Genomic DNA, 20148 nt, shown 5'->3' on the forward strand with positions numbered 1-20148 from the left:
AAAAATACACCGTAATTTGTCAAGACCCTTCTGCTATATGATATGTATCACAAACATCCACTGAAATCTGTGCAGCAAGAACCGAGCACTTGGGATGCTTGTGCTCCAGAAAACAATAGCATTTAAAATGCCTGTTTGTATTTAAACTATACATAACATTTTTGAAAAAAGTAAGTTTGAAAGTATCAGAATTACTTTGCTGGAGTTTTTGCTGCAATAAGATGAAAACATGTCTTCTCAAATTAGTATTCTTTTCTTCTAACCTAATCTGTATTACAGTAACATACACACCCCCAGAAGTGTTTCTGTCCTATCAAAACAAGGGGATTATCTTCGACCAAATTGGCATTTTCTTGTAATAAACTTGTTACAGTATTTTTACCTGCTTTTCAAAGCCATCAGTCCTGATACAGTTTTGTTGAAGTATTTTTACTTCTTTGGTAAATAAAAATTCATTAGTTCTTAGTTCTATGTTCCAGTTGCCTACACAGATATCCTTAGCTAACTTAAAGTTAGTATCATAACCCTACTGTAAATACAAACTTCTACATATGAGCAAATACACAGATTAACCTTTTCCAGGCACTACTTGTAGATTTTAAAGCAGCAGTGACATTCCAAAGCAGTTAAGCACATGCAGTGACTTGTTATTTGGTCTTTGTCACCGACTGTGTTGTTCTTTCTACTAGCTTCGAAATTAGGTATTAACCACCTCCTCTCTCAGTACCTCAACCAGGGCAGCACTGCATGCCGTACCAAGTGTGTATCACACGGGTGAGCCTGGGTCAGCAGGTAACTTGTACCTCTAACTTTGAAAACGTTTGGCAAGCACATCTTTGGGAGTGAAAAGCTGTATTATAAGTTCTTTGCATTATTTTTAAATGCACCTGCAAAGGCTGTATGGAAGCAAATGTGTGCGCTATTTAAATGTATGTGCTGATTTTAGAATTATAGTTCCTTTTCTTCCAAGAATTGCTCCAGTCTTCAAAATGCATTTAACTAGAACAAAAAGAGCTTACCCTAAGCATATTAGCATGCTCAGTCAACCTTCCCATTCAGTGTTTCTTCTAAGTCCCTTTCTCTCAAAAGCCTTCCCAAACACTAATTTCAGTAGTCCGCTCAGTCTGCCAGCTGCAAGATCCACCTTCTCCCAGAACCCTGGAGACCTCCCAGAGAATCAGTTCCTCACTTCCTTCTGTGGTGGTGATCTGCAGAAGTCTTCCTAAAACTCTTTAACATCTTACGGACTGGGCATTTCACCCCACTTCAGGCAAGAAGCTGAAGGTGTACCGTGTCTAGCTGAAACTATAGGAGGAATGTGCAGAACGAATTTACCCAAACTGGGCTTCAGCCACCCTACTAGGGTTGATGATATGTTTGTGAACGGTTTATGGTATCTGTCAGAAAGGGAGGTCCTGGCATGCTCTTTCTTTTGAAAGACTGAATTTATTAATTTCTTCTGAAAAATCAAAATTGCAATCTACAATTTCTTTGCTCATTTCTCCTTAAGGTGGAGCATTAGTTATGTATTTGAGAGTATGCCTTTTGCAGACACGGTATTAGAGACCTAAGCTCTTTATTTACTGTATCTGGAAGCCCTGGTAAGCCAAGACTTCTACAGTATTTCACATTTTATTTTTCTGAGCCACGGCTTAGGATCAGGTGGCAGTTAAGTCACTTAAGGTTATTTAAATGCATCTAAAATGTTGCTTAATAATTCAGAACCAGTTTGCTCTGTTTAGAGTATTAAGATTTTTTAAATCCTTTTAATTAACCAATTTCAACAGCAGTTTATTTAAACAGAAACAAAAAATCTGTCTCCCTTGAAAGGGCAGAAAATAAATTTAACTTAAATTGCATGCCAATTTAAATTAGGTACGATCAGGATTTCAGTAAATTTAGGGCCAGACAATTCTCAATATTATATGGGACTACAGAGTAAGATATTCCTCCAAACCCAAATGTGATCATTCATTCCTGTGCTGTGGCAGAAGTGATCCTCTTTGATGCCCACAGTGGTTAAAATAACGCCACAGGATAGTAAGTTTAGCTGCAGCACTCAGCACACAGTCATCTGAGCAGGTAACTATCCTCTGGTGTTCTCGGAAAGGTAATGTTAGAGCCTGATCCCTGTATCGCTATGCCAGGTAGTTTGGCAATTTTGTGTATCGGTTCTAGAAGCCATTCTTTGTACGGATTATTCTGCATTTCACCCAGTGCAAACTACTTCCTTTAAATAACCTACTTTTAAACTCATTAGGTGGTGTTTAAACTCTTTAAATAGCTCATGAAAGAGTTTTATGCCCAGGACCATCTCTGGCTTTTAACATTCTTTCCCCTAATTATCATCTTGATAGAAAGATGGAAGAAAGATGTTACCGTGAGAAAGGATTCTTGCGGTGTCATGGTTATACCCAATAGCACTTTTAGTAACTTCACATAAATCAGGAAAGTAGCTTGAATATCTGTCTTATGGCAAAGGAGGATTTCAGATGAATGAAATATTTTTCTGATATGTTCAAAAAATGTTGAGAATGTTTTTGTAAGTTCAGGGAAAATTTAACATGTGATCCTTGTAATTTTTCCAGTCATTTCAGTTACTGATATTTATATTACCTACTCCATAAAATAGTACTCATCTCTTTTAATTCACATGATTTAAAATTTTTCAGGTCAATATAGGTCTGATGGTGGCATGTGTTTATCAGCTCTGATCTAGTTTACACAAGGCCACAGCCACCTACAAAGGTAGACGTCCCTCCTCTTGTCGTTTACAACTGTCCTTAAGTCAATACTACCTGCCCTTGTCTTTCCTCTCTTTTCAGGATACTTTGTTATTTTATTTATTCAAGCAGTTGTGTTCAGTTTAGTTAAGACACTGAGAAGTTGCCTAAGCAAATTGGCCATACCAGACTAGCATATTCCCATGCCTCTTTTAGAAGCATGATTTCTGATCGTTCTTCCTGATGACTTGTAACAGTAGAACGATTGGCATGATTAACCTCGAGTGAAGAGGAATGGACCGTGTATTGTTGCAGCTACAACGCCGAAGCATTTGCAACCCCTAGGTTTTATTGCTTTTAACAAGTTTGCTGCTCACAAAGAATAGTATCACAGTCTTTCAGTCAGCATCTACAAAGGGAGTAGGTGATATTCTTGCCCTACTGAAGTCAGTGGCGGAACTTTAGAGAATATTGAGTAGATTTTGCTTCTTGAAATGTGATGTTTACTTTTGTGGAAATATAATTTCCATATAGGTAGTCAAAAATTCTGTAAGTATTACAGAAAGATCTTTTGTAGCGTTTTCTTCCAAGAAAGGCAGACTTGATCTGTCTTTCCAGACCTGGTGTCTTTGCATAAGTAACTATGATATCCAAAGAGAAAGATTAAAGCCCTTCATGTATCAAGTCACTGAAAGGAGATGGAAGGAATGTCTTCCTCATCTCATAGATGTAAGCTTATTCTAAAATGAAATAGAATTACATTCTCTAGGTCAATATAGTTTCTGATCTCTTACAACAACTCTGTTTGAATACAGGGAACGTTTAACCAATTTCAGGAAATAGGTGTGCATTTGATATGAGCTGTTTTACTTAAGACTCACTAAAGTAAGCAAGCATTCACCGCAACACTGAATACTCAATGCGGTATGTGAACTCTCAGTTGAGTCATCCTCATTAGTTAACCCAATGACTAATGCCAACCATGTGATTAATATATTCCACCTAAGCACATCCCTCTGACCAAAAGTGTTCTTTTATTCAGCACTGCCCCATTTTACAAAACATTTATTTCAGGGAAGGCGCGTTATTGTTCACAGGAAGATGCCTTAGTTAAGCCGCAGAGCTTTGCTGTTGCATATGGCATTATCCAGCGTAAACTGGGCTTACGATATTTTGTACTTTTTCCCCAGAATTTATGCTTAATGTCAATTTTGTGGCATTTTTTTCCCCCGTAGGAAGAAAATATAATGATAAAATACCAATAAAGAGCCTTTGTGGCGGTATGATACTAAGAATGCTGTGTCTGGTTACCAGAAAATTTAATGATCTCCTGCTGTTTTGGTAATTGCATAAGTAATACATCAGACTAAATCACCGAAGCAGTCTTAGGCGTGCTTTTTATTCTATTTACCTATCTACCAATCACAATGTTATACTGTAGATATCATTGTGGTATCTGAACATCTTAATCCTTTGAACTTGTGATAAAAATCCTTTTGGATTGTTTTTCCATGCAGTTATAATTAAGTGCACATGAATCCAATCCTGGGTCATTCTCCTGTGAGTGACTGTGTTCACATCCATTCCCCTTTGGGATGTATGCAAAGTTCCTGCAGTTCATTTGGAGCACTAAATGTATTTAGATGTTTTCAAACTTCCCAAAGATGTGGCTGTTTGCTTCCTTTCAGCTCTTCATCAATATCCACAGTGAAAGCTATAGTATTTCTGGGGACGTGATCTTTCTTCTCTGTAGCTAGCACATTTTAAAATAATTAAATACATGAATAATTGTTAGTTCTATATAAGCACACTGGCAGCAGTGCCCACGAGTAACAGACTGTTTTGCTCCTTGGCACAGCAGAAAGGATGTTTAACAGACAAATGCTCTCATCTGTAAATGCCAGTACTTAAACCGTTTCTCTACTCAGCAAGAAAACTGAAAGTAAATAGTGTGAAGGAGCGGGTGATGGAGCTCTTCTGCCTGCAGGTCCTTTGTCAGGAAGAGACACGTTCCAGGGTATTCTGTCGGCTTCTCTTTTTCCAAGAAACCACACAAAGAATTCCTAAATAGATGAAAGATTTCAAACCAGAAAGAAGGAAGGGAGGAAAATGGAAAATCTGAGGAGAGCTTTACAGCGCCTTCCTCTTCCCTCAAAATCTGAAGTCCTCCAGTCTCGGAGTTGTTGGCACTGTGGAGACCAGCAGCGTCTCGTTCAGTACCTGCAGATAACTCCTCTGACTGACACTAGCTTTGACTTCTTGCTGTCAGTGTATAAGGCAACTTGTGTAATACTTTAACGCCATCAATACCACATCAACAAAAGTCCTATTATTGAAAGAGACTCTAATTAATTGAAATACTTTTGTGTTTTCACGACTCCTGCCAAAATGAAAAAGTGTATTTGTTATTTTGTCATTGAAAATGAGCTGTTTGAAAGGCTAGAAGAAGATGCAGCCTTTTTGTAGTGATTTTTTCAGTGGGATTAATTCTTAGAAATAAATACAAAACAGATATTCATTCATGTTAGTAACTGGATGTATTTTGGCCATATTTGGGGGGAGTACTGATCACTAAACAAAATTTCTGATCTTGGGCTAAAAAGAAGCACAGAACTACCTCAGAGCTAGCCAAATGGAACTGCTGTACACAGCGTTTCCTAATGTCTTTAATTGAGAAGGTAGATAAACTCTATTTACATATTTCTTCTACAACCCACTGTTAAAAAGTCATAGGATTTGGGTAAAAATCTGATATTTTTTAAACATAATTAACACCTGGGATTGTTTTTAGTTTTGGTGCAAGAATGGTTAGTGTTTTTCCCAATTTAAAAAATGGAATTTTCATGTAGAATCATGAATTCATAATGTTGCGACTTTTAAAAAGCACCAGATAGTCTAGGTGTCAGTATACAAATATAGCAACACTGGGTTTGGGCTTATCCTTATTACTTACGCTGTCCTGCCATTATGCTTAGTATTTTATAAAACAGAGAACAGAGTTGCTATCTTAATTTTCTGTCTAAAAAGACAAGTAATGCAAGTCAGGTTTATAAGCCTTCACTGATTGATTAAAATCTACATAGCAGATTCTTTTCTCATATAAATTATGTTAAGTCAACGAAAATTTACACTATGTAAAGACTGGTGGCATCTCAGGTATCTCGGAGAGCTGCACGGCTTTTCTATGAAAGTGGAAAGCATGCTCAAAGTAGAGGATATAACATCACAATTTTCTGTTTTATCAAGATCTGTTATTTTGCTTCGTAAATCTATTTTTAAAATATTCTTAATCTAAAATAGTTTTGAGAAAATCTCTTCAGAGAAATAAGATAATAAGAGTGTGACATACCTGGATTAAAGCTTTGTACTTAGAACGAGACTAGAAGTCTTTTACTAATACATATTTTTCCTTATTTGTGATGGCTTTCTTCAATTCAGATGTAAATTATCTTCAAGTTTATTCAACTAAACCAGATCTAATTGCATATATTTCTATAAAGTATCCCTACTTTTGTTTGTTGCTTAAGTTGAGCATTATTACCCGTATAACCCATAGATCTTTCAATAGGTAGAAAGGATTCACTGTATTTGTTTGTGTGTCATTCTGAAAATATAGGTTTTTTTAAACAGATCTGGTACTTTACCAGGTGTGCCTTTAAGTAATTTCTATCGCATTTATACTTTAGGAGGATTAGGAAAGAGAGTAAAAGAACCCTTTGTCCGTTAGATTCATTAAACGTATTCATGCGTGTGTAAGTGGTATAGAAGCTGTGCTACTCAGGAATCAGATCCTTGTCCTAGGGTGTAGAGAAAGGTGAAGGGTGTGATATTTACTGCTTGTGTAAGTGTCATAATAATTGTGTATTCGATTCTTTACTTTTAAATGACCTTCCTGGGCATTAAGCCATTTTTTTGTATTTATCTTTTCCCTGCAGATTTAGGGAGGGTAAGGAACCACACCTTTGAAATGGTAAAAGTACAGCTGTTCAGGATGTGACTGTGTAATAGAACAGATAGGTCAGCAAAGGTGAAGATAGAAATAATACAAAAATTGTTCTAGAAGGAAAAAGCCTTTGCTACAAAAATGTATTAAAACGTTGTTTAAACTAGTATTAATTTTCATTACTGGGCCGTTAAAAAACCCAAGGAATTTATTCAGAATAAAGTGTAAGTAGCTACTACATTCTTCCAGGAGAATTACAAAAGTTAACATTGCTATCTTTTGGTTTTGCGCATCTTAAATCATTCACACTTCAAAGTGCTGCAGAAGTACTTCAAACCAACTAGCTAGCGCTTAGTTGAAATAATTACCACAGAATTCATTTAAACAAATACCTGTTAAAATAATAAATCTCCTGTGCACCAAACCATCATCAGTTACATAACAAAGCTCTTCACGTTAAAAGATGAAGTCTTGGCTCCAGTGCACCAAAGCGTAAGGTCCTGTAAAAGCGTATCCATAGTTGGAAGAAAAGTACTGTTTTACCAACTTAAACCTGTTTCAGTGAAAGTGAAACATTTCATAGCTCAATGGCAAGATCTCACGCTGGTAGAAATAAGGTCCTGTTACCACTCTCCACTCATGTTGCTAGAAAGTCTTCCCTGAAGAGAGGGCAGTGTTCGAGTTTGCATAGAAAGTCATTTGCCTGAAGATGAAAACTCCCAGGGCACTATCTGCTTTGGCTTTGGGACAGCCCTGAATGCGCATGCATGTTATTCTACAGAGTTCTGTGAGCTTGAATATTAGTAATTTTGCTGTCACTTGAGTTATACTCTCTTAGCATCTGAACATTGTGTCCTTCCTCTGCCACCCTCCTCACTATGTAAATTTGGAATGGCTTAGAGCCTCTTTTTAAGGGGTTTTAGTTTACGTTTCATTATAAAGTACTTACCTTAGCAAAACCACAAAATATATTTTAAAAATACATTCACCTCATCAGCTGGTATCACCACGTGACGTGTGAGTGGACTCTTAGAATGCATGCACGTGACTGGTAGAAAGTCAGATATTGTAGGTCTTGAAAATATAGAGAAACACTATGCTTTTAGCATTTGTTTAGGCCTTTAACAAATGCTGAATGCTTAATTTGGTGAATTTTGCAACCTTGATCAGGAAAGCATTGATTTCACCAGATTGGTACCTATGTAATCTCATTGAGTTCAACAGGATCAAATCAGATTCAGTATATAAACACATGCTTAAATGATTTCCTGTGTAATTGCCAACAACATAAAAAAAAAATCTTTAAATAATAAAGGTGTAGGGGTTTTGGACAATGTAACTTACATAATGTGCAGGGCTCTTTCAAAAGCGCTGCGCCATGCAATGACATCAGAGCAAAGGATTGTCAGCACTGAAGTGGACTCCAGAATTTATCCTAATGGTCATGAAACAAGGTACACAGAATTAAATATGAAGGTATTTTAATACTTTACATTATGAAATAATACATGTAAATTTATTTCAGTGAATAAAATTCATTAAAACACTACATTGGACACACCTTTGCGGGCTACAGCTCTTCCAGGTTCCTTTGATCTCTATTATATATCGTTCTTTGGTTTCTAATTCTGTTTTAAAATACTGTAAGTTACAAAGCATCTTAGGTCTTATATTTCATATATTTACAAGAGAAACCATTTCTTTTGGTAGGAGGTGTGTTCACTAATAAGGCTTCTATTCTTCATAGTAAACAACGTATTTACAAGCCACAAATAACAAAGTAGAAGCTGCAGAAGGGTTATGGTGTGATAATTAAGTACAATGGCGACCCATATGAACAGAAAATGCCAAGGAGCTAAAACAAAGCAACAACAGCTTTGTTTGTTGACAGATGTAGGAGCCATATTGTTAGTTAATTGGGTAATGGTGTAAACATTTGCAAACTCTGCTGTCCCTCAGTGAATTAAGCAGCACACTGAAATTACGGTGAAAAGCCGTCCTTTTGCTGCAGGTACTCCACAATGCTTTTAGCTAACCTTCTAAGTATGAAGACATTGAGGAAGGGACATCATGTGTTGTTATTATTTAAGGTACCTGAAGTTTGCAAACCTTACAGTTTAGACTAGGATATGTATCTTGAATTACACTCAAGTGAATAAGAGGTTTCCATATGGTTACAGTCTGGAAGATTGTGTTCATTGCCTAGGCTTGCTTTTCAGATTTTTTTTTTTCCCCAAATGTAGAAGAGACTTGTTCTGTCTTTCCTAGCTTTTCTTGCGAAAAAAAGGTTGCAGGATTTGAAAATAGAGAGGTCTAATTACATACCGGCTTGAACTGAAAAGAAGGAAAATTGCTTCTCATGTGCACGATACCTCATGTGCTGTGAATTGCAGAGACCCCTATTTACCTTGCTTTCTGTGCCTATGTGTAATAATGGACTGTAGCAGAATACCAAAACATTAAAAAATGCAACAAGATACTTAATTAGCATACTTCTGTAATCACAAACTTAAACGCACTACTTTGGCTGTATTCTACATAACAGGTTTGCTTTCTAAGATAATAACCTTTCAATAATTTAAGCGGCATCTGTGCAGGAATGCATAATTGGACCGCAGATAATAGGAATCTAAAATTGAGTCTGGTTTTTATAAATTATTTTTCTCTTCAGACATTTAGCAATAGCTCACCATGGTACATGAAGTTTAAGAAAATACGTTCCTGCATTGGGAATCAAAATAATGCATCTGTTTGGGGTTTTTTGTTGGGTTTTTTTTAAATTCTGTTGCAGTCAGAGAGGTGAAATTACATTGATTCCGATGGACTTAAGAAGTGATAAGCTTTTAATATTTGTTTATATAATGAATTTTCTGTAATTATCCAATAGAACAATGGAAATACAAATATATTTTAAGTTTGCCTGATTTAGTTGGGGGGGAGAGAAAGAGGAGCGATACTGTTTTTGTTAATTGGTAACAGGATTATTAAGTTAAGCTTTTAAGAAAAAAATACATTTAGTGTTTCTTACTAATTCGTAGTATTTGGTGTGCTTGACACTTAATGCTTTCAAAAAATAATTTTAGAAAGCAGTGGCATGATATGATCATAGATAAAACAAATTTAACTTTGGAAAAAATGTTTATCAGTATGCATTTGCATTTATACCTATAGCATAAGACTAATAATCTATTATTCACAAGCAAACTTCCGGTAACTAGTGTGCTCACACAGCAAAATAAACTAAAACAGAATTACCAGGGGAAAAAAGTTTTAAAATGGAAGTGAAATATTTCAGAAGATGGCAAGATTAAAAGACATAATGTTCATCTTTCTGTATGAAGCTTTGCAGTAGTCTTCTGAAGGACGTCACAGCATTGGCATGTAAACCTGAATGTCTGAAGGACACTAGGACCCTTGTCGTCATTATTTTGTCTATATAATTAATTATGTAATATTTACAATTAAATTTTATTTTCATAGAAGAGATTTATCCTATAGGCAGCAGCCTAGCTTCTAAATAGAATCCTCAACGCAAGTTTCTTGCTGACTATAAACTGAGAATCACTTATGTGCCTTAAGTGAAAGTCAGTAATGGGATAGTCAGGATGTTGAGCAGCTTGCAGGGTTTGGTGCCGAGATCCAAATGCTGAAGAATTTTGGCAATAATGGTGCAGATAGTGCCTATTTTCCAAATTGCATGGCATTTAACTCTCACTGAAATTCTCCTGTATGCCCACCTGCACAAGTGATTGCCTAAATACCTTTGCAAATCCAACAAGGAGTCAGGATTCCAGGGAACAATCCTATAATACAAATGTACGCATGTAAGTGTCTACATAAAAGATATATAGCCACGTAGTACTTATAATGCATGCATATACACACACACACACACATGCATAATAAGTATACACTTCAGTAGTTGTGTTGAGATGCAGTTTCACCATATGGTGAGCTGATTTACAGTCTCACTCCCAATGAAAGGAGGAGGGCCTTGCTTTCTCCCTTCTACTCACTGCTTAGTGCTTTTGTTACTTACCTTCCACGGGACTTGGTGTTGACCGGACTTGTGTGTTTACCAGTTAAACTCACTAGCATGACCGATAAATAACCAAACAAATAAAAGTGGACGGTTTTCTCCCAGCCTAGGTTCGTTGAGGTGGCTGATAAGCATCAAAGTGAGTGAAAGTTAGGTGCTGCACCATGTGAGTTGGAGCAAGAAAAGGAGCAGGAAAATAAAGGCAGCATAAGTTTCCCCTTTCAGTGGGGAGATCATGTTGGATTGGCTATGCTGCTCGCACCATCAGTTTGACTGAAATTTTAGGATATTTATCTGGGACTACAGTTTTATTTTTCATCTTAACTCATGTGTTCTAGTAATCCTTCCAAAAGATCTTAACTTTGACAAAAACAGATATATTCACGCATTGGTTTATGGTAGAAAACCAGACCTTCTTGGAATTAATGTCGTGGATTCTGTTTATTATTATTGTTTATTGTTATTACAAAGTAATATTAACACACAAAATACAATATGTATTTCTTAATCTGCATCCTGGGAATTCATACTCACAACTTCAGTTATCAGTGACAGAGGGACTCAAAAATCTCCCCGGTGAAAATCTGCCCTGTGAAGATACAGTTCAAAAAAGTCTCCTTACAGATACCTTCTTGTTCTTATCTTTACAGGTGACCCAGCTGGATCCAAATAAATCATTACTGGAGGTAAAACTGTATCCTCAAGAAACCCTTTTCCTAGAGGCAAAAGAATAGCTCAAACAAGATTGTAGGACTAATCATCCTTTGACAAGCCAGAGGCACAGCATCGAAAGGAAGACTTCTATCAACGCCACCTTGTACTATCATCCAACTCAATTCAATGTCACAACTCTGCCTCTTGCAAGAATCCTGAAAAATTGAAAAAACGTAGCTACTTAAAGTTTCACATACATGAGTATATGTTTCCAACCTCATTTAAAAGAGCAGAGGATAAAATTCTGCTATGAACACTGAACATTATGACTCTGTTGCTCACTTATCATCCAGCTTTTGTTATAATTAATGCACTGTTAAAATGTGAGTGATTGTTAAGTAGAATTTTTACTCCTCAAATGCCCCTTTTTCACCAAGAAATCTTGGACATTTCTGCCTGTACTTTTGACACTAGAATGCTGTATATTTGATATCTCGCTGAGCCAGTGCTCTCATATATGCATTTTATTTCTGTGTTTGAATTTCTACTTTGTCAACTAATTTAAAAAGGCAGAAAAAATTAATGGGACATTCTCAGCCATGGAAATTTAACAGTATTATAGTAGAAAGCATATAATTTTTGTTAGTACTTTCTGACTTCTTTGATAAGATGTAAGGTTTTGTTTGAAGAATATAGTTTGACATATATGCGAGATATTTATTTACTGGTTCTGCTTTGGGGTCTCGGTTCTGGTTCAGTTTAGGAAGTATTTTCCATTACATTGCAGTGTGTGAAACTGCTTATTGCATGATGTGAATATTTAAATAACATTAGAAATGGCCAGTACCAGAAACCTGGTATCTTGCCAACACTTCAGGAATCAGCTGATATTGAATATCAGCTGTTAAAAACCTTTCAAATACCAGATACAAAAGTTCTTTATTTCTCATTGTGAAAGAAAGAGCAGTTCCCATTTTAGCAGTTTTCCTTCATTCTGGCACTTGTTTGTATCCCATTACTCTGCTGTTTTAAAGCACCTTGTTTGTTTCATCAAACAATGAGTATCTTAAGAGGTGGTGTAATAAGAAATCTGCCTTATTATTGCACACTTTGGACATTTTAACAATAGATTACTGATCCCGTCTCAAATTAAAGAAATCCTAGTTCTCTTGTCTGAAATGTATGCACCAACTACCTGCTATCTGATGTGGAAAAATCTGGTACTTTAAATTTCTCAACCATAGAATGAGCATACCGAGTCTAAGATCATAACGTACACTTGATGCCAAACCTGCATCAAAACTGGTTTGGTTAATTTTTTTTGCTTTTTTTAATCTCTGGGCTTACAGCATAGTGCACAATAGCACTACAGAATCGTCATCTGCTAATCAAACTTTTTTTTTTTTAAAGCCTGGCACATTGTTTTCCACATATGTTTATATGTAATGCATAGTGTTTATCGTAGCAAAATGAGTTCTGATTTGAAAATTTTATACTAAGCAAAAACCAGTTGCACACATCTTTTAGTCTTTCTTTTTTCTTTGGAAGGGTGGTGATAGAAAATTAAATGTATGCCTATTATTAGGGTGTTAGTGAAGCCGATATATTGTTACCTTTACCAAAAATGCAAATTTCTGAGCGGGGGAAGCCTTATTCTACCTTCTGTAATTAGCGAGTGCTACATCAGACACTTTTAGAAGTGAAGTATCTATGACAAACAAAAGGTTTGGAAGTGTAAGCAAATTCTAATAATTTGCAGTTCACAAATAAAAGAATTCATAGCCAATAGAAAGATAAATGTATGTGGAATGGAAAGCTGAATGCAGATGCTTCATTCTGAACTTTTGTTTTCTTACAAAAAAAATCCACTATGTTTATTAAATAAGAAATTAATATAGGTTGCAGATTGGGGCGATGCTGTTTCTACAAACAATCACAATAACACATACAGCAGCATATCTTTTTTTTTTTCAGATTAGCTCTTCCTTCTAAGCTGGCTATTGAGGAAAGGAATTGCTGAAATACTGCTACACAAAGCAAAGCGACCTTTCAGCTAATTTGTTTATATTAATCTGTTCTGTTTAACTTTTGTTTGATCTCATCAGGCTGTTTCCTCTCACTCAACTTTATTTCTGTATTTTGACTATATATTCTTTACTTTGATACTAGTTTCATAAAGTTATTAAATGTGGCTTGAATATTTGTTGAACTTGTTAAAGTCAGTGCTCCCAGGGTTTGTTTGGCCTTTTTCTTCTAAACGCTTTTATTATTTTTTCCCCTCCTTTTGTTCATATTGCAAAATACACTGTCATTATCAAAACGTTCTGGTGATAATTAACTGGAAGTGTTCAAAGTGGTGGCGTTACTGCCCTCTGATATAAAGATACCAAGATCAGTATATAGGGATCATTCTGCCACAACGTAAACAAGTGTATCACTCTTTAAATAAAACATTTATGATTTTGGTCCTTAAATACTTTGGGCCTGATTTCAAGAAGCAACCATCTAGAGTCACCTTTCCAAATTACACCCTCAGTGCAAACCAATCCCTGTGTAGAAACATTAATATTCTATGCTGTCATTTTCTGCTCTCCTAAACCATGGTGTTCACTTCACGTGCTCTGCTGACATGGTTAATCCTCTAGTCAGTCTACAGACCAATTCTGTAATTCAGTATTACCCTGAAACTGTAACACTTGCTACAGAGCATATCCCCGATTCTACCTTTTTATCGTCAGGTTCTTCACATTAATGGATTATCATTAACGTGATTAATGCATTAGTTTTAAGTCTTAAGGAATTACTGTTAATGAATGGAATCCTGTATGATGTGTCGGCTTTCATTATTGGCCTGCAGAGCATTATGGTGAAGGTAGGGCGCTCTCTGGCTTTTGAAGAAACTTCCTGCCTATTGACACTGGTGTTTTAAATCATTATTGGGGAATATGCAGAACACAAGTGTTTGCTCTCTATTCTCTGCTTATGCACTCTTAAATTTAGTGAGAGTGCTGAGGGTGTTTCTAATGGAGCTATGTTGGGGGTTTTGTTTATTCTTTTTAATGTAGCAGAAAAGGACTTGGCTTTCGTAAACTGTACCTACTCAGTGACATTAGAAACTTAAAATAAATTTTCAATTACAGTAATATTTCTACTAAAAAGTTACATGATTTCACTCTTCCATATGTGGGGAAAAACAAAATCACCATGACCCAGATTCACAGAAGAACTGAAGCACTTCATTATCCAAGCCTCATGTCCAGACTCCCTAAACAATGCACAGGAAGATTTAGGTGCCTTAAAAAGGGGTCCACAACAAGCAAAAATACATAATTAGGTCTCCAAACAAAGCAAAGCAAAAAACCCACATGTGAAAAGTCACTGCCAGGCAGAACCAGAAACTGGTTAGAGCGGTCAGTAGGAAATGCTAAAGATGAAGATGTCTTGTGTATGCCATTCCTCACTGGAGCTAAGGCTTCCTACTCTCTGCTGGCCCAGGGTGCCTCCTTCCACTCAGGGTTCACAGCACTGAGATCATACATCAAGGTAAGCACCAAGTCCTTTCTTCCAACATTTGACAAAGCACAGGATACATTTTTATTTCAAAACAGCAATGGTGGCCGTCTCCTGCATCTCCCCTGCAGTTTTCACTGAATTTTACTTTACACTGAAGTTTTCCCATATTGAGAGTCACATGGGCCTGAGGAGAAACAAGCCCCTATGTCAGACATTTCAGAAGACTACTTCAACACCACCATAGTACAGGCTACTCCTAATGTGTGTACTCTCTGCTGTCAAAGCTGTTTGACTGCCAAAGTACAGAATTCTTTATGCTCATTGAGAGGGAAGGTGCAAGCAGGAGCATCAGTTTTCAGGCTAGCAGCTGGGGTGCTTGCCTGGGATCCAGCCCTTTCCAGTGACTGTTCATTTACAGTCCTTGGTCTTCTCAGACAAATGCCCTAGAAGGAGACTGAATGTTGATTCTGCACCCCAGTTAAATTTTCTTATTCTACTTGTATAAAAGAGAAGGCAACAGCAGTAGCCTTAATTGGGTTTTTTTTTCTGGACAGGTCATGAAAGCAAGCAGAAATTACTAGATATTGTACACGGTGTGATCCGTTGTTCACTACCTGAAACCATTCCCTCACAGATGAAAGAGAGAGGAATACCAAATTTAGCACTAAACTTGTCAGGATCCAGGCAGTTTTGTATTCTGCTTAATCTGGTACAGATTTGCAGTGCTGCCAGAAGAGCCACCTCTGCCCCTATCTTGCACTGGGACTAGGCAAACTAGTCCAGTTAAAAACTAACCATTTTTTTCCTGGAGTAGTTCTCAGGCTGATCCAGTTTGCTGTGAGTGGCTGTATGTACGCGAGCACTGACAAAAAGCAGGGGAAGGTGGAGCATGCAGGGGGTGAGTAATTGAAGATGAGAGGGAGAAGAAGGCAGGGCTGCTCCCTCTGACAGCAGTGCTGATTTATGTGGCATTATATTGATCATTGTTCTCAACATATTTTTTTGAATGCCTTGTTACTACCTTTAAATTTTACATTCACTTTTGAATTTCAAGCAAATTAAACAAGTGGTATTAAACAAGTTCTGCTATCTTAAGTTTCCATAAATTTTGTGAAAGCTGGCAGCCCAGAATTCAAGAAATAGGAAGCCAGGCAGGAGGTACCATGAGTGTGTGCAGTGAGGGCAAGGCTCACTCTAGATCTAACTCTTAACTAGTCACTACAGACCTGAGAGAGCAGACCGAATACCCTACCTGCAGGAAAAAAGTTTCAACAGGACTTAATGTCTCATTAGATACCAGAGAATTCACTCTTTAGTTGGGGCTTTTCTCTGTGGATTCTTTTATGTGTAATAAAGACTGAAGTCACACTGCAGCCTTAATATAATTCAATTAAAATGTCACTCAACTGCTGGTTATGGGAGTAGGCTTCATTAGTTCCTGGGCTCACAAAACTACTGGTTAACACGATCATTACTTTGTACTTACTACCAATGAGTTTCATTTACTGTTTTCCCAAGTCCACGTCGTGACAGTCTTCCACAGTTCATTGCCATTCACTTTCGATCCAGTCATCTTGAATGAGTTTGCATCATTCGTTAATATCATCACCTGACTACTGATAGCTTTTTCCAGGTAATACATGAGTACCTTGAACAGCATAGGTTCCCACACAGATCCCTGGGGACATTGCTGATATCCTTTCTCATTGTGAAAACTGTTGCTTACTGCTTCCAGCTATCAATCTCCGAGTAATACTCCCATTTTTCCTCAAGAAAAGATGTTTCCACTGCAGTAAACATCACTGCAAATGACTAGCTTAGTTTTCCTGCAATTGCCTCACTTCCATTAAGTACTCTTTTTACACCCTGAAAATATATTAGTCCAATTATCTTTCTGGCAGGCTTCCTGTTTCTGGTATTTTTAATGATCTTTCACACCTTTGGCAATTGTTCCTCAAAGTCTGTCAGTTGTTTAGTTTTGTTTTTGTGTCTTCCAGAAGTTAACTTTCCACAGTCGTGTTCCTTTTTGTTCTCCACATTTCAGTCTGTCTTTCCCTTCCACCCTTTAATGTGCTGGCTAATATGGCTCAACTACTTCTGGTGGGCCTTCTGGACTCTTTTTAAGATATGTGTGTACTCTGAGGATCTAAGTGTCTTCAAATAGTTTTGATTACAATCTTAAGTCTTTTACCCGTGACCTAATTTCCCTTTATTATCTTCCTCTTTATGCAGTTTTCTTCTTAAAGAGAAATGCTACTCTGGTGATTTTTTTTTTTTTTTTTTAGTAAAATAGTGAATATAAGTATGTTTTCATTTACCTCAAAATATGTTTTCTATCATTTTATTTACCTCTAGCTTTATTTAACCTATTGTCACAGTCCCCATTATCATGAGTGACTATCATTCATAGGTATTTTATACCTTGTAACTACAGCACCCTATTCATGATCTTGTCTCTTTGAAATTTACTGAGATACCTAATTTGTTGTCACTTGAAATCCCCCATTCTGTTTCAGCCATTTTAGAAGTTTTTAAATTATTCTAATATGTACGTAGAAATATTTTTCATTTTGTCTAGGTCTATTTGCCTGTTTTATATGCCCTGATTAATTAGGACTTTTGTTGTGTAAGGAAAAGCAAGCATTTCCAAAATGTGGTGGCAACTGAGAAGGGATTTTTTTTTTTTAATGACAATTATAAACTCACATCTACAGAGGAACTTAATAAATTCTTTTGTGGATCTAATTGAAAAATTCTATAAGTTTTTTTAGAACTTAAGTATAACCTGCGAATTGCAGAGAACACTGAGCTGCTGAAAAATACTTCTACTTTTTCAAGGTTTAGACAAAGGTGAATAAGACATTGTGTGACTGTTGCAGTATCCTCTAACGTAGAAAAAACAAATGAACTGAGGTTTTCAAGATTACAATTCCTTGTAAAATTTGTTCAATCCATTTTAACTTTTAGTTTTCCAATCTTCCCTAAGCATATGAAAAGTGGTTTTACACACATGTATTAAAAGCATTAAAGTACTCTCAGCTGGGAAGTCTTGGTGGATAGAAAACATTCCTTTCATTTTATAAGCAATTTCAAAGCAAATGTGCAGTTTACTCCTTTGACAATTACATTTTGGCAGCTATAGCATTCTTTCATCATTCCTGTATTTTAGATGTTTTCAAGTGTATTTTTTCCTTCAGATAATGCTTATTCTCATATTTGCCTTCTTGTCATCAAGGAATCACTATGCACAAGCAGTATTTCTTATCACTCAAAACCCGCCAGATTCAACAGAATACACATTCTAACCAGTTAACCCTTTGAGAATTCTTAATTTTGCTTTACAAACACCCTCCTAGTTTTATTAGCATTTATCCAGCTGCCATCGTAGTCTACTTCTGGAATCAAACCAATTCCTTGTGAAATCATCATAGTTTTCCAAAATGAATCAAAGTGGTGATCTAATAACTCTACTTTCTATTGAAACAAAAATGCTGCTAATAACAGAAATAATTAAGCAAATAGAAGTTAGATTAACACGACTGGATTCCATAATCTAGTGGCTGCCTGATGCCTGCTTTTAAGATTCAGTGAGGTCAAATAAAAAATACTGTAAGATGTACTTAGCTACTACGGTTCTTAAGAAATGGCACAGCACAACCGCTCGCACGACACCCAAGTCACGCTCTCTACGCTGAAAGAGGCAATAGTATTAAGAGTCACCATGTTGCCTTTATACCATCCTGTAGTAAAATAATTTCTCATAAGCAGACTGAATCCTTAGGAGACCAATTAAACTAACTTTATGGCAGTTATGCACTACTGGGTTGGTGAAAAGGGGCTGGTCACAGCAGGGTAAGAATCAAGCTCATAAATGAAGAGCAGCCAAAGCAGGGTAGTATGAAAGAAGAACAACGGAAATTGTACTGTCAAAAAAGCCATTAAAGAATAAAGTGTCGTTACAGAAATACTAACTTAGGTTTGATCTTTGTATTTAAAATTCCAGCTTCTAATGGATTCCTTCTTCCAATAAATTATTATTCCCATTATTTTAAAAACATTATAAAAATTAAGATTTTTTTTATAATTACTTGCTCATGAGAAGCTTATAGCAAGGAATTTATCTTCCAAGAGAAAGTGGAATTGATTGCCCTTGAAGTGTAATATGGATTTTAAAAAAATCTTTCAGTTACCATAATCACAGATATTTTTAATTACAAGCAATCCACTTATCTCAAACAGAAAATGGATTTTCAGGTTATTTATGCACCACTAGGAAAAAGGACTAACAATTATTAATAAAGTAGGTAGCGTTCATATGATTTTTAAGCACAGAATAAGGCTGAAGACTTTATACACTCTGTACAATGTAATAGTATATATCATTGCTTAAGCACTGCAGAAAAATATTGCCTCCTCCCCACTAAAGAGGAAATAAATTATTTTACAGGGGGGAAAAAGTTATTAATAATTAAAAAGAGGCCCTGTTCTTACAAGAAAGTATTATCCAGACTTGGAATTACATAAGAAAAATATATTTAAACATAGACCCACTGTAATATTAGTCTCAAAATCAATGATAAATTCTTAGAATGCTATCTCAAGGCAAGAAAGTCTCTACTGCAGCACTAACCACCAAAAAAGATGGAGGAGTCCTTTTGATGGAGGATTTCTTGGCAACCAGTTTGTCCTGACTGAAGTAATGAAAACCTCCACAGCTGCGAGGAAAAAAGCACGACAGTTCTTCAGCAAAAAGAAAATAAAGGAAAAAAAGGTTGCACTTCTTCAAGCTCACTTTTTTCCCCCGCCCTGTGGTGTTATTGTTCAGTGTCCCATAAATTCAACCTTTTTGAGTAACCATTAGATTGTACCGTGTGCTTAATGGGAGAGCATCACTTGTATCTGAGAACTAACCATTCTCTGTCTTCTCACCCCATGGTTTTAACCCGTTTCAAACACCCTTTCCTGTCCTTCCTCATCTGCAAAAAGCAGCTACCTTTCTGTCCCTCTCCCAAGCTCCGCTCCAGTTGCTGTTAGCAGAACTATGCACACGGCCAGCAATCCCCGTCACTTGCCATGGCACCTTCACTATCACTTCTCCCAAAGCCTCACAACCAAGCGTGTGCTTCATAACCAAGTCAGGACTTTTTCTCCTCCATGTTGATGGAGGCTGATGTGTGGCCTGATACCACACTGATACCAAGTTTCCCGGCCACTCTACCGGGAGTCACCTGAAAGCACCGAGTGCAGGCCGCAGCTGAGGAGCAGCGGCCGACGGG

The 20148-nt window shown here is 36.7% G+C and overlaps 1 protein-coding gene across 1 annotated transcript in view; it reads left to right on the forward strand.

Annotated features, from left to right (window-relative positions):
* The window catches only part of FAF1 (Fas associated factor 1), a 172812-nt gene extending 158979 nt beyond the window's left edge, over positions 1-13833 (forward strand). The window contains exon 19 of the mRNA XM_076340229.1: positions 11356-13833. Within this exon, the coding sequence (XP_076196344.1) occupies positions 11356-11439 (84 nt within the window). The 3' untranslated portion in view covers positions 11440-13833. The remainder of the gene's footprint in view (positions 1-11355) is intronic.
* Positions 13834-20148: the final 6315 nt, after the last annotated feature.

Source organism: Aptenodytes patagonicus, chromosome 5 (assembly GCF_965638725.1).
Source record: "Aptenodytes patagonicus chromosome 5, bAptPat1.pri.cur, whole genome shotgun sequence".
NCBI classification, from domain to species: Eukaryota; Metazoa; Chordata; class Aves; order Sphenisciformes; family Spheniscidae; genus Aptenodytes; species Aptenodytes patagonicus.